This window comes from Panthera uncia, assembly GCF_023721935.1.
Source record: "Panthera uncia isolate 11264 chromosome A3 unlocalized genomic scaffold, Puncia_PCG_1.0 HiC_scaffold_11, whole genome shotgun sequence".
NCBI classification, from domain to species: domain Eukaryota; kingdom Metazoa; phylum Chordata; class Mammalia; order Carnivora; family Felidae; genus Panthera; species Panthera uncia.
This window is the reverse complement of record NW_026057578.1, coordinates 83,825,537-83,839,086: the sequence shown is the minus strand read 5'-3', so window position 1 is coordinate 83,839,086 and position 13,550 is coordinate 83,825,537. Positions and strand designations below refer to the sequence as shown.

The window sequence follows — 13,550 nt, the reverse complement described above, 5'->3', positions numbered from 1 at the left end:
ACTTTTATCCACTTTATGTGTTGCATATATCTCTACTAGTTTGTGGCTTATCTTTCTGCTGTATTTTTGGTGTCTATGGATAAAAGGACACTCTTATCTTTAATGTAGAGAAATTTATTAATATTTTGCTTTATGGCTAGAGCTTTTTCTGTAAAGTTTAGCAAATCCTTCCCTCTGTCAATAGTCCTGAAGTTATTGTTCTATATTATCTTCTAAGGCTTTTTATTTTGCCTTCTCTATTTAGGTTTTTAACATACATGAAATTGTTTTTTAAATATATGGTATAAGGCAGGGTGTGTGGTGGTATTTTCCCATTTCTTTGTATTCCATATGGCTACCTAATTATTTTAACATCACTTATGGAAGAAGCCCATCTTTCCCCCACAGACTTGGAAGGCAGTCTATATCCTATTTCAGTCACCTATAGATGTGTGGATCTATCTGCGGGCTTTCTATTTTATTCCACTGATATATTTGTATATCCCAGTACTCACATTGCATTGTCTTAACTACTATGTCTTTATGATAATTATGGTAGGTCAAGTTCACCCATTTTGTTGTTCTACGGCAGTAATTTGGCTATTCTTGACCCTTTCAAGAAGGGTCTGAGATTTTACCCTACTTGAAAGCTGTAAAGTTGCCTGCTGCAGTTTCGTGGTTGACGACAGAAGACATGAGCCCCCTGGCTAAGACACAAAGGACTTTGTTAGCCACGGCACAGCAAGTAGTTTGCACCGGAGCATGTCTGTGTCAGGGTTCCTTGTCCATGAGCTTCACAGGGCAGTGCATGTCCATGAGCTTCCCAGAGGGAAGCTTGCACACACGGTGGGGTGTATTACATAGTAGGGTGTAAGCTTATAGAACTCAAATATTTTATAATAGGCAGTAAACATGCCTACTTTTTGCTCTCCAAAGAGACACTATCACTATTTTCCAAGACTGCTTATCATACAAACATCCTTGCAAAAAAAAGTTGAGAACAAAGAGGAGTCAGTGCTTCTACTCATAAGATGTATAGAACCATCAAGGATGCATGGAGAATTGTCTTCCAACTGGCCCCTTGATCTTGAATGCATATTATAAATTTAGCTTGTTATGTCCACACATACACATGCACACACTTGGCCTGCTGGGAATTTGTTTTGAATCGCTTTGAATCTATAGATTGAGGGAGAGCTCACATTCTTTTAGTAACACGTCCTCTAATTCATAGCCATGGTTTCTCTGCATTTACTTAGTCTACATTAATGTCTCTCAATAAAGTTTCCAGAGCAGTATAGCACATATTTTGCTTAATATATTACTTGGTAAGATCATATCCTATCTTGGCTCAAATTCCTGCAGTGTCTCCCTCTTTTACCCAGGATAATACCTGAAGTTCTAACACTGGCCTACAGGACTCCTCACAATCTGGTCCCCGATTGCCTCTTTGCTCTCATCTCCTTCTGCTCTCTGTTTCACTTATTTTCCTCAGCCACACTGACTTCCATGCTGTACTTTTATTTTATTTATTTACTTATTTATTTATTTTTAATTTTTTTTATTTTTGAAAGAGACAGAGTGTGAGCAGAGGAGGGGCAGAGCGAAAGGGAGACACAGAATCTGAAGCAGGCTCCAGGCTCTGAGCTGTTAGCACAGAGCCTGACATGGGACTCGAACTCATGAACTGGGAGATCATGAAGTGAGCCAAAGTCAGATGCTTAACTGATTGAACCACCCAGGTGCCCTCCACGCTGTACTTTTAATTTGTCCAGACACACTTCTGTCTTAGCATGTAGCACTATTTCCTTTGCCCATAATGCTTTTTTTTCCCAGAAATATTGGCATGGCTAACTGCTTAATCTCTTTCAGTCTTTGTTCAAATGTCACCTTTCAATGACGCCTATCCTACATACCTGTTAATAATTGCAAACTGCCTCTTCCCTCCTGTCACTCTTGATTTCCCTTACCCTGCTCTGCATTTTCCCCTTAGTATTTGTCATTTTCTATTTGGTAGGATAGTATTACATGCCTATAGTAGGACAGTATACTATCCTACCAAATTTCCCACCGTTCATTTATGTATTTGTTCATTTATATTTTAATTGTATTGATTGTTTATCTCTGCCTCCTTTAACTAAAATATTAGCTACACGAGGCAAGGATCTTTGCATTTCTATTTGCTGATGGATTTCAAGTGTGTGCAATAGTGCTATGCATGTAGAAACTGCTTAAGAAACATTACTTAAATTAAGTAATTTTTTTCCAAATTTTGTCGTATATTTTCCGGGTATATAAACACTATTTCAAAATAAAGTTTCTGGGGGTGCCTGGTGGCTCATTAGGTTGGTCATCTGACTCTTGATTTTGGCTCAGGTCATGACCTCACAATTTGTGGTATCGAGTTCCATGTCGGACTCCCTGCTGATAGCACAGAACCTGCTTGGGATTCTCTCTCTCCCTCTTTTTCTTCCCTCCCCTCTTGTGTATGTGCGTGTGTGCTCTCTCTCTCTCAAAATAAATTAGTAAGCATTTAAAAAAGAAACCCAAACAAAATAAAGTTTCTATATGTTTGTTGATATATAGAAATGCAGCTCATATTTGATAGCCAATTTTGTATGCAGGGACCTTTCTAAATGCTCTGATTCCCATAAATTATCTACAGATTTGTTTGTATTTTTACACAGAAAACTATGTCATTTGGGCATAAGGATAGTTTTTTTTTCTTCCCTCCTTCCTTTCGAATCTTTATATTTAATTTTTTTTTCTTTACTAACTTTCAGTACAATGTTTCTAGAAGTTTTGATGACGGGCATTTGTCTTATTTCTTGTCTTAAGAGGAATGTTTTCATTGTTTTACATGATACAGTAGTTTTTATTTTCAGATAATCTTAGATTAGTTTCTTTTAATTCTAAGTCTTCTGAGAATACTTGTTTATTATGATGAATATTTAACTTTATTATGTTTATTTATTACTATTTTTGCTACTATTGAGGTATAAGATTGTTGTCTGTTGATTTTTCAATGTGGCAAATTACGTTATTAATTTCCTAGTATCAGACCATTTGCATTACTAGGAAAAATCCAACATAGTCGTGCTGTATTCAATCTTTTCAACACTTTGCTCAGTTCATTTGCTATCAGTTTGTTAAGGCATTTTGCATCTGTAATCTGTATTCATAACAGAGATTGCCTTGTATTTTTCTTTTCCCATACAATCCTTGTCAGGTTTTGGAATTGAGTTACTCATATTCTCCTGAAATGCATTGGAGAGTACTCCGCTCTTCCCTCCTCCCCAACCTATACATTTGAATAGTTATGTAAGATTAGAATAATCTGTATTTTCGATGTTTGTTAAATCTCAGTATAAAAACCACCTCGGTCTGGAATTTTCTTGTGTAAAGTTTTTAAACTTCTGAACCATTTCCGTTACTGGTTGTAGAATTATTCAGGCTCTATATTTCTTCCTGGGTGATCTTTGGTAGGTTATTTCTTAGGAAATTTGGGAGCACCTGGGTGGCTCAGTCAGTTGGGAGCCTGACTTCGGCTCGGGTCATGATCTTGTGGTTTGTGAGTTCGAGCCCCACGTCGGGCTCTGTGCTGACAGCTCAGAGCCTGGAGCCCGCTTCAGATTCTGTTTCTGTCTCTCTGCCCCTCCCTTGCTCGCTCTCTGTCTCTCTTTCAAATATAAACAGTAAAACAAAAAGAAATTAAAAAAAAAAAAGAAATTCAACTTAAGCTTTCAAATTCATTGATATAAAGGTGTTCACAATATCATTTTATGAACATCTTTAAATCTATGGCATCTGTAGCTCGGTATCCTTTTTTTCTTTTTAGCATTGCTTGCGAATTATCTCCTTTTTTTTAGTGTTTCTTTTTTTTAATTAATTAATTTAAAAAATTGGAGTGTACTTGACACACAATGTTACATTAGTTTCAGATGCGTAACTCAGCAGCTTGACAAGTTTGTACATTATGCTTTGTTCACCGCAAGTGCAGCTACCCTCTGTCCTGTTATGTTGCTGTTACAGTATCATTGACTGTCTTCCTGACGCGGTGCCTTTTATTCCTGTGACTTATTCATCCTGGAACTGGAAGCCTGGGCCACCCCCTCCCCTTCTGTGTTGTCCAGTTCCCTACCCCGACCCCTCTGGCAGCCTTCGGTTTGTTCTCTGTAGCTCTAGATCTAATTCTGCTTTTTGTTTGTTTATCCATTTGTTTTTGGTTTTGTTTTTTAAGCTTTTTTTTTTTTTTTTACTTTTTTCAAATGTTTATTTATTTATTTATTTACTTACTTACTTATTTATAAGAGAGAGAAAGAGAGGGAGGGGCAGAGAGAGACAGTGAGAGAATCCTAAGTGCTGTCAGCACAGAGCCGGATGCAGGGCCCGATCTCACGAGCCCTGAGATCTTGACCTGAGCCGAAATCAAGAGTTGGACACTTAACTAAGTCACCGAGGAGCTCCTGTTTTTGTTTTTGTTTAGATTCCACTTATTTATTTTTATTTATGGTCAATTCTATCTAAAGTTTGTCAATTTTATGCCTTTCCAAAGAACCAAGTTTTGACTTTGTTTGTTGAGTCTTACTATTGCACATTTTTTTCCTATTTTATTAACTTCTGATATTGTCAATAATACTTCTTTCTTCCTACTTATTTTGGATATTTTATGCTTTTCCTCATTTTTAAAGTTGAATTTTTGACTCAATTTTTAGCTTTTCTTCTTTGATGAATAGAACATTTCAGACAATAATATTTCTTTTATCCTTTGCTGTAGCCACTACTCAGGTTTTGCTACGTACTGCTTTCCTTATTGCACAGTTTCAAATGCATTCCACTTTCATCATGAATTCTTCTTTTGTTCATTTGTTATTTAAAAATATGCTGCCTAATTTCAAAACAAATGCAGCTATCTTGTTTTATTTGGAAGGGAATATTTGTTCTCTTAATGAAATTGAAGTTAGAAAAATGTGTGTTTCATAATGCCAATCATTTGAAATTTTTTGAGATCTGACTTCTGTCTTAGCATATGATCAGTATTTGCAAATGTCCCATAAGTACTTTAGAATAATATGTATTCTGAAGTGTTATACATATGTTCACTAAAATAAGCTTGTTGGGGCGCCTGGGTGGCTCAGTCGGTTAAGCGTCCAACTTCAGCTTAGGTTACGATCTCACAGTTCGTGAGTTCGAGCCCCGCGTCGGGCTCTGTGCTGACAGCTCAGAGCCTGGAGCCTGTTTCAGATTCTGTGTCTCCCTCTCTCTGACCCTCCCCCGTTCATGCTCTGTCTCTCTCTGTCTCAAAAATAAATAAACATTTAAAAAAATTTTTTTAAATAAAAAAAATAAAATAAGCTGGTTAATTTTGTTGAATGTTTTTATATCCTTAGCTGCTTTATCTGTAAGTCATTGAAAAATATGTGTTAAAATCTTTAACTAGAACAGTAAGGTTATTAAATTCTCCTGTAATTTGTATAACTTTTCTGTAATATATTCTGAGAGGTGTATATGATCTAGAATTTGTTGTATCTTCCTAGTGAATTTAATTTCCTATCCTGAAATAGTGACTAGACAATTCTAGGAAACATGGGATTCATCAGCTCCCAAAAGTCAGTTACATGGCACTGTATCCAGTTTGTGACTCGCAGGTTTCTTTGTCTCTCGATCACAGGGATAGGGCAGTATCTAAGCCTTGATCTTTGATGGGTGTCCTCATTTCATGGCTTCAGGGTACTTTGAAATTTCTACTGCTCTGGTAGTACACATCATGTGAACATCAATAAAATGGCCTCAAAATAAAGAAAATTATTGTAATTGCTTTCCAATAAGGCCTGGTAAATGTTGCATTTTTACAAATGACGAGAATCAGTGTCCTCATTTTTTTGTTGTTGTTGTTATGGCTATTTAGGGGTATCCCATCTGAAAACATTAGAATGGATTAGTTATCCTCTTGTGGCATCAGGATTTAAAAAGTACGCGTAGGAGTTTTTGGGTTTTGTTTGTTTGTTTGTTTTTTACTGAATGGTAGTTTCATACCGTCACATACAATATTTGGAGACTATTTTTCTCTGAGATCTTTTTCCTTCACTGGAGACTGCATTGCTGTATTTGTACTGGCCAGTGAGTGGAGGCTGTGGGCCCTTGAACTTAACAGGGTCAAGGAAAATTGGAATTGAGAGTCAAAAGAATAAGACATTACCTCTTGAGCTGGAAAGGTAGAAATATGGGAGATGAGGCTAACATTTTGGCTCAGCCATCTTCTGGCATGAGTAAGGAAAGAGCCATCTGCGAGATGGAAAGAGGAGAGAAGCAGAATTTAAATGTTTATTTATTTATTTATTTATTTATTTTGAGAGAGTGAGAGAGAGAGAGAGAGAGAGCAGGGGAGGGGCTGAGAGAGAAAGAATCCCAAGCAGGCTCTGTGCTGTAGAGCAGAGCCTGTCTTGGGTTCTTGATCTCATGAACTGTGAGATCATGACCTGAGCTAAAATCAAGAGTCAAATGCTTAACAGACTGAGCCACCCAGACGCCCCTAAAGAATATTAAAAAAAAAAAAATGTTTATTGAAGAGAGAGAAGCAGAATTTAAAGAGGAGCAGAGAAGAACTAATACGTGGCTTCCAGGAGAGAGGAGACTTGGGTCTTGATCTCAATATGGTTCCTGGTTCCAGTGTCTTTGATTTTCTTGCCTTAAGATTATTTTAGATACTCCAATATCCTTGCAGTAAACCTCCCTTTCTGGCGTAAGCTTGTGTGAGTGGATTTCTGCCCTTGCTGATCTGAAATGTTACTGTGCACATCAACTGTGGAACAGTTTTTAGAGCAGTCAGATTGCCTTGGATTCATTCCCAGAACCGTGGTTAGTCGTATCCAAAGCATCTGAAGGGGTTCTTTATAAGGGACAGGCCCTGAATATAGGCTAACAGTTGGGTCTAATACACTTGGACGGCCTACCCACCACCACATGGCACTTTTGATCCTATGCATTCCAAACAGAAATCATAAGGAATTTAGTGCTGAGTAGATTTACTGAAAGTTAAAGAAGCCAAACATAACTGGAAGAATACATTTCAGAATGACATGATAAAAACCTTTAGAACCCAATGTGGTTTTTTTTGCATAAAATATTCGATCATTAAATTCAAAGTGACTTTTTTTTTCTTTTTACACCTCCAATTCTCCACATAAGGAAATTCTCAGAATCCAGAGTATATCAGCACGGAGGCATGCTTTTGAGTAAAAGAACAGGCTTGCCCCTGATTTAAAAAAAAAAAAAAAGAAAAGAAACTGATATCAATGTCTTTTCAAGGACTTTTGGGGGGGGGGGGAGGTGTTACAGTTTCCAAACTAGCTATGCACAGATTTCAAGATCTATCTATCTATCCATCTATCTATCATCTATCTATTTAGATTAAATCAATCACTTCAGAGATCTGGAAAGTTGCCATTAGGTTAAGTAGGTGGATACTTTGTTTTTGTGCAAGTTATTCTTTGAAGGCCCAGAAATTAAGTGAATGAGCTATAACAAGTCAATAGATTCTATTAGCATTCTTTTTTCACGGAGAAATTCATGCAACACTTTAAATATATTTTGTGGTAACTCCAGATCCACTCTTGAAAGGTCGTATTTCCAAATGGTGAAGAGCACAGAATCCCACGCCAAAATGCGTGGGACTGACCCAGACAAAGGATTTGTGACCTATCCCTGTGCCTCAGTTTCCTCATCCAGAAAGTGGGAATAACAATACCTATCACATAAGACTGCTGGCAGGAGTTAATAATTTCACACACTTAAAGCACAGAGCAAGTGCTAAGTAACCGGTGTCTTCTGTAGACATGCCCGAGAATAGTCTGACCATATCAGCAGCAATAACTCACAATGCACCATAGAAAGCCTACTTACCTTCAATCTCATCAGCTGTGTATGTTGGAATCCCTCTGCACATGCCAGCGATGGGTTTTCCTAACTTTTCCAGATCACTGACTCTCTCAGGGTTGATTGAGTATATCAGACTCGTGGGAGGTGGTCCCCCTGGTCCTTTACCCTGAAGCTGAGTGTGGAAAGGAAAAGAGGGAATGAATGCCCAGCTCAGTAGTTTGTTGATGAGGGACGGGTACAAGGCCAATACGGGGTATTGCTTGGCTACTGTTTTCTCATAATCAAAATGACTGTTGGAGTTGAAGAGCCAACTCCAACCCCGTGTATCTCAGAATTTCTGTGTCCCAAAAGATTTAGCTGGTGTGAAACCTCAGTTTCTCATAAAAGCAGAAATCTGAGGCTAAATTTATTCTGAAGCTTGGACCTCATTTGGTCATTTGGCATTTTTTGGATTGAGCTATATAATAATCAGATTCTGAGAATGGAGTTTATCTTCTCTACTGTGTTGGTGAAAGGTACCTATCTGTCAGTTACAGAAATATGAACTCAAGCAAACATTTTAAAGAGCAATGCATCTTCTGTCCCCACACAACTAGGGTTGCCAGGTAAAACAAAGGACACTCAGTTATATTTAAACTTTAGATAAACAAATCATTTTTTCAGTGTAAGTATGTCCTAAATATTGCATAGGATATACTTATGCTAAAAAAAACCAAAAACAAAAACTTATCCATTGTTTATCTGGAACTCAAACTTAACTGGGTATCCTCTATTTTTATTTCTAAATCTAATAACCCCAACCCAACTTTTGTGTAACTTTGTGTAACTCCAAGTGGAGAAGTGCAGGCAGCTCCCGTTGGCTTGAGCAGAGCTTTGCTCCTTGAACAGTAAAGGCAGGTGTGAGCCACAGCACTGAGTGTGGTGGCAGCTGCCTCTCCTCAGGAAAGTACTAGTTCCTCTCCCCTTTTTGTGCTGCACGTTACAACGTACTGTGGTCAAGAGGAAATGACTGTGACCTCATTATTTACTGGCAACCAAAAGACCTCCCTTGAACAAAATCAAAAAGACTTTTAAAATATACCTTCTTTTCCTTGACCATTGCATCAAGAGTATGAAGAGAGGGCATGACATCCTTGTTCATTCTGTGCACAATGCATACCTTCTTTTTAAAGAGTCTGATCGCGGCAAAGTTCTGTTAAAGAAAAAGGTAGGAGGAAGTAGGTTCTCCAAGGAGGTGTTTGTTTTTTTTTTGGTTTTTTTTTTTTTATCAGACATCAGTTTTACCAGCAGAGGGAAATAGAACTCAAGGATGAACCTAGATAAGAACATCAGATCTGGCCCTGTTTTGCAATCATGTCTATAGCTAACGTTTGTAAGAACCTAGTGTCTAACTCGTTGCTCTCTCTTCAAGTTCTAACATGGAGTCATTCTACATATGTCCGTTTTGCTGAAATAAACTTCAAATTGCTATCACATTTGAGTCTCATTTGATCTTCACAACATTTCTAGGAGACAGGTAAGACAGGGATTAGTTTTCTAATTGACCACATGGATAAAACTGAAACAATAAAGAATGGGCTTATTAAAAGTACAAAATTTGTTACATACAAAGCTGGTGATTGCAGAGGTGGGTCTCCTAACCAGAGTCAAGTGTTGTTTTTGTTTGGTTTTTGTTTTATGTTTCTCTTACCAGTTAATATTGTCACCTACATTTCCTTTGTTTGTTTTTTTCTTTCGAGTTACAGGTGAAATGTCCATCTCTGGCTTTTTGGAAGGAAATTGAAGATAGACTGAAATAGGGAGCAGTAATATTGTGCAGGTTTTTCCTCATTACTGAGGGTATCTCGAGAGAAGGCAGAAGGTTGTTCGTATTTGTCTAACAGCCCCACAATTCTGTGGGCATAGTGGATCCTAATTCATTGCTTTGAATTTTAACTGATTGTGGGAAACATTAATAGTGTTATATCTAGTAGTGAAACTGGGTGACCAAAGTAGGCACTTTGACTTACAACTCTATGCTTATGTGCAGTTAGAAATTATTTTATTTTAAATTCTTTTATGGTTAGCAGACATTTTTGTTGTTGTTGTTATAAAAAAAGAAACATCATATTTGTAAAGAACGGAAATTGCATGTTGGCTACCTACAGTATTGTAATCCCAGAGGGCGTTCCAGGAGTCCCATCCATTGTTATTGTCAATATTGGCCACATTATGTTCATTGTTGACACTCACTGACTGCTGCCCACTTGTACCACTGTTGCTGGCACCGCCAATGTTGATATCCTGAAATTTACAAGAAATTGACGGTGATTTAAGACCACATTTCTTTGCAAATGCATTTTAATAATACGCTTTAAAAAGTGTAATACTGGGGCGCCTGGGTGGCGCAGTCGGTTAAGCGTCCGACTTCAGCCAGGTCACGATCTCGCGGTCCGTGAGTTCGAGCCCCGCGTCAGGCTCTGGGCTGATGGCTCGGAGCCTGGAGCCTGCTTCCGATTCTGTGTCTCCCTCTCTCTCTGCCCCTCCCCCGTTCATGCTCTGTCTCTCTCTGTCCCAAAAATAAATTAAAACGTTGAAAAAAAATTTTTAAAAATAAAAAGTGTAATACTTACAGTGAAAGCAAGGGCTGGGGTCAGGAAGACTCCAAGAAGTCCGGCAAAGAGAATCTAAGAATCATAAATAACATTGGTTTACTATCGCATGGCAAAACAATGTCCTCTTCTTTCTCTACCCAAGCTTATAAAAAATACCGATTTTACCACTCTGTCAAACGATCTGTCTTTCTTCTTTGACCTTGTATTTTTTTTCAACCATAGAAAGTTTTAATGATAATGTAAGATTATAGCTTAATTACTGTAGTAATCATGTTATTGTGGTATATAGTTTTAGAATTGTTAATGTAGGAGCACCTGGGTGGCTCAGTCAGTTAAGCATCTGACTCTTGGTTTCGGCTCAGCTCATGATTTCACGGTTTGTGGGTTCAAGCCGCATGTCGGGCTCTGTGCTGACAGTGCGGAGCCTGCTTGGGATCCTTTCCATCTCTCTCTGCCCCTCCCCTGTTCACACCCACTCTCTCTCTCTTTCCAAATAAATAAACATTTTTTTAAAAAAAGAAAAATAATAATTGTCAATGTAGGTCTTATAAAAAACTGATGTAGTATCAGTACATTGAAAAGTACATTTGAAAATGAATAGCATATACAATATGAAGATGGATATACGTTCTGAGAATTAAGTCTGAAAACGATTTAATTTTCCTCTTTGATCTGGGATACTTTCCTTCCTTCATTGACCTCCTAATAAAAAAAGACTCTTTTTATCTAAAACAATTTTTTTAAAGCAATGGATTGGTAAGCAGGCTAGCTGCTGCTATTGAGAGACCGAGGATGGAGAGGTCCGGCTGTCAAGTGTGATTAGCAGAAAGGCAGTCAGTAACTGTCCGGGGATACCTAGGTTAGTCATTTGTCATCGGGTACATGACATTAGTTGTCGGAACACGGAGCTTTATGCAGGTGCCCAATTCTGAGTACCTGTTCTCATTTCCTTTACCTGGGACAAAATGGTTTGAGATCTGCTCTAGTGATTTAAGGTAATTCTTTTATTTGCTTAATTTTTCTCCTGATAGCTTAAGAAGGAGGTAAAAATTAGTCTCCTAAACAGTGAGAGATGGGGGAAATTTTAGAGATCCTCTAGTACATAACAATCCATTCACATATGAGGAAACTGAGCTTCAGATGTTCAGTAACGTGGCCAGGGTTGTATCAGCTAAGATTGTACCCCTTGTTCACAGCAGAACCAGGAGAGAAACCAGATCTGACCCGGGTTGGGAACTTTTTTTTTTTCTTAATTTTTTGACCTTGCTGTTATTAGAACTAAATTCTAGATAATTATGTTACATTTGCAACTCCACTACGAAGCAGACACTGCTGTAACATAGTGTTTAGTATGTTGAAACATGAAAATATTCATCGGGTTTCTAGCCCCTCTGCATCTTGTTATAAGTGACACACAGCACCACCAGTTCCTTTGGTGGAATTTCACGGTGTACCTACTCCACTCTTAGCTTTTTATCTGGAGCCATAGGTGAGAAACTGTACTAGCTTCACGCTTCAGGTATTTTTCATGGGTAAATGACTATGGACAGGGTTCAAGCAAATCTTTCTCACTTGGACCTCTGTTTCACAGCAGAGAATGTGACAATAAGTCTCTCACCCGTCTAATTTGATAATGAGCTTTTATCTTGCCTGAACATGTTCAGGAGTTTGGTCAAAAGAGGTATTCAGCAATGTGGGGAAAGATTAGATATTTTCTAGGACTTAGGGACTGCTTGCTTTATGACCAGACCTGAACAAGGAGAACTGAAAGGTAATTTTATTAAGATAGCATGGTATACGATGCTCACAGAGCTGTCTGCTCCCAGTATAACTATGGCTGCCCTCAGAGATGTTTTTACTTGCCACAACTCAATGAAAAGAAAGGAGGTTTTTTTTTTCAAAATAAATTTTCCATTATGGTGAGATTGTCATAAGAAGCAGACCCACTTAGCTCAGAATATTAACAGTCTCTAGCCATCAGATAATGAATTCAAAAGGAAAAATCTACTCACTGTGAGCTTCATCTTGGCTTCACCAAAACAATGGAGTGGAGAAGAAGGCAGGTATGAACTCAGATGAGAGCCCTTCTCATATTTGTACTTAACCAGCTTTACTCAAACTAGGTGTGACTAGGTGGGGTCAAAGATTTATCTTTCTCCAGCTTCCATATCTGTGCCATGATCCAGCATACCAGGAAGCCTTTGGGAATATCTCCTTGGTCAGCAAGGCATTTTGACATGGAGCTGAGCTGACTCATCATTGGTTGAAGTTGAAGATATCACCACAAACTCAATATGATTAATGATAGCCTCTGGGTCAACTGAAGCTGTGGGTGTGGACATTTTATGTATTGGGATCACTCAGATTCAGGAGAAGAATAATTCCTAAAATCAAACAAGACTGCAGATGAGAAATTGTGGGCACGCTGGGCCTTGCAGATAGCTCCTATAAGGATGTGGGAATGGTTTCCTCTTTGTACCTTTACCTTTATGCGAACCCATCTGATGGTTTTGCTTAAGCAAACTATGTTCTACTAGCTACTCCCAGCAAACTTACACCCTTTTCTGCAATCTTGAGCTCTCTCAGTGGTTCCATGTACCACACATAGTACACAGAGAGTACCGTACTTCCAGCCAGGAAACCTGGGGGCTGTCTTCAGCAATTTCTTCTGACCACCACATCCAGTCAGGTGCTAAACCATGTCATTTGGTCCCAGATTTGCCTCTCAACTCTGGTCTTGCCTACAGCTTCCTTCACCAGAACTTCTATAATAGTTGTGTGATGAATCACTCTGGTCACCAGTCTCTCATACTCCAGCACATTCGTCTCCATTTTCCCTAAAGTTATCTCTCTAAAGTACATATATAAATAAACATGACTCTACGAAGCTTAGAAATGTTCACTGGCAGCCTGCGAGATGGACATGATACTCATTGGAATGGCATAGAATGTCCCTAATAATGTTTCCAAAGCCCCTCCCCCAGCTGTATCGCTCCATGCTATACTCCTATATTCCAGCTACACCAGAGTTCCCACTATTGCTGGAATATTCAGGATGTTTAATGCCTCTATGCTTTTGCACATGCTGTTCTCCCACCT

The 13,550-nt window shown here is 38.5% G+C and overlaps 1 protein-coding gene across 1 annotated transcript; it reads right to left on the bottom strand.

Moving 5' to 3' along the window:
* Positions 1–6,981: 6,981 nt before the first annotated feature.
* Positions 6,982–13,283, bottom strand: GKN1 (gastrokine 1). Its single transcript, XM_049649845.1, has 6 exons — positions 13,197–13,283; positions 10,470–10,523; positions 10,003–10,182; positions 8,939–9,049; positions 7,882–8,029; positions 6,982–7,234 (listed from the first exon to the last, which is right to left on the bottom strand). The coding sequence occupies exons 1-6, from the start codon at positions 13,281–13,283 to the stop codon at positions 7,143–7,145; spliced, it is 672 nt and encodes a 223-aa protein (XP_049505802.1). The 3' UTR covers positions 6,982–7,142.
* Positions 13,284–13,550: the final 267 nt, after the last annotated feature.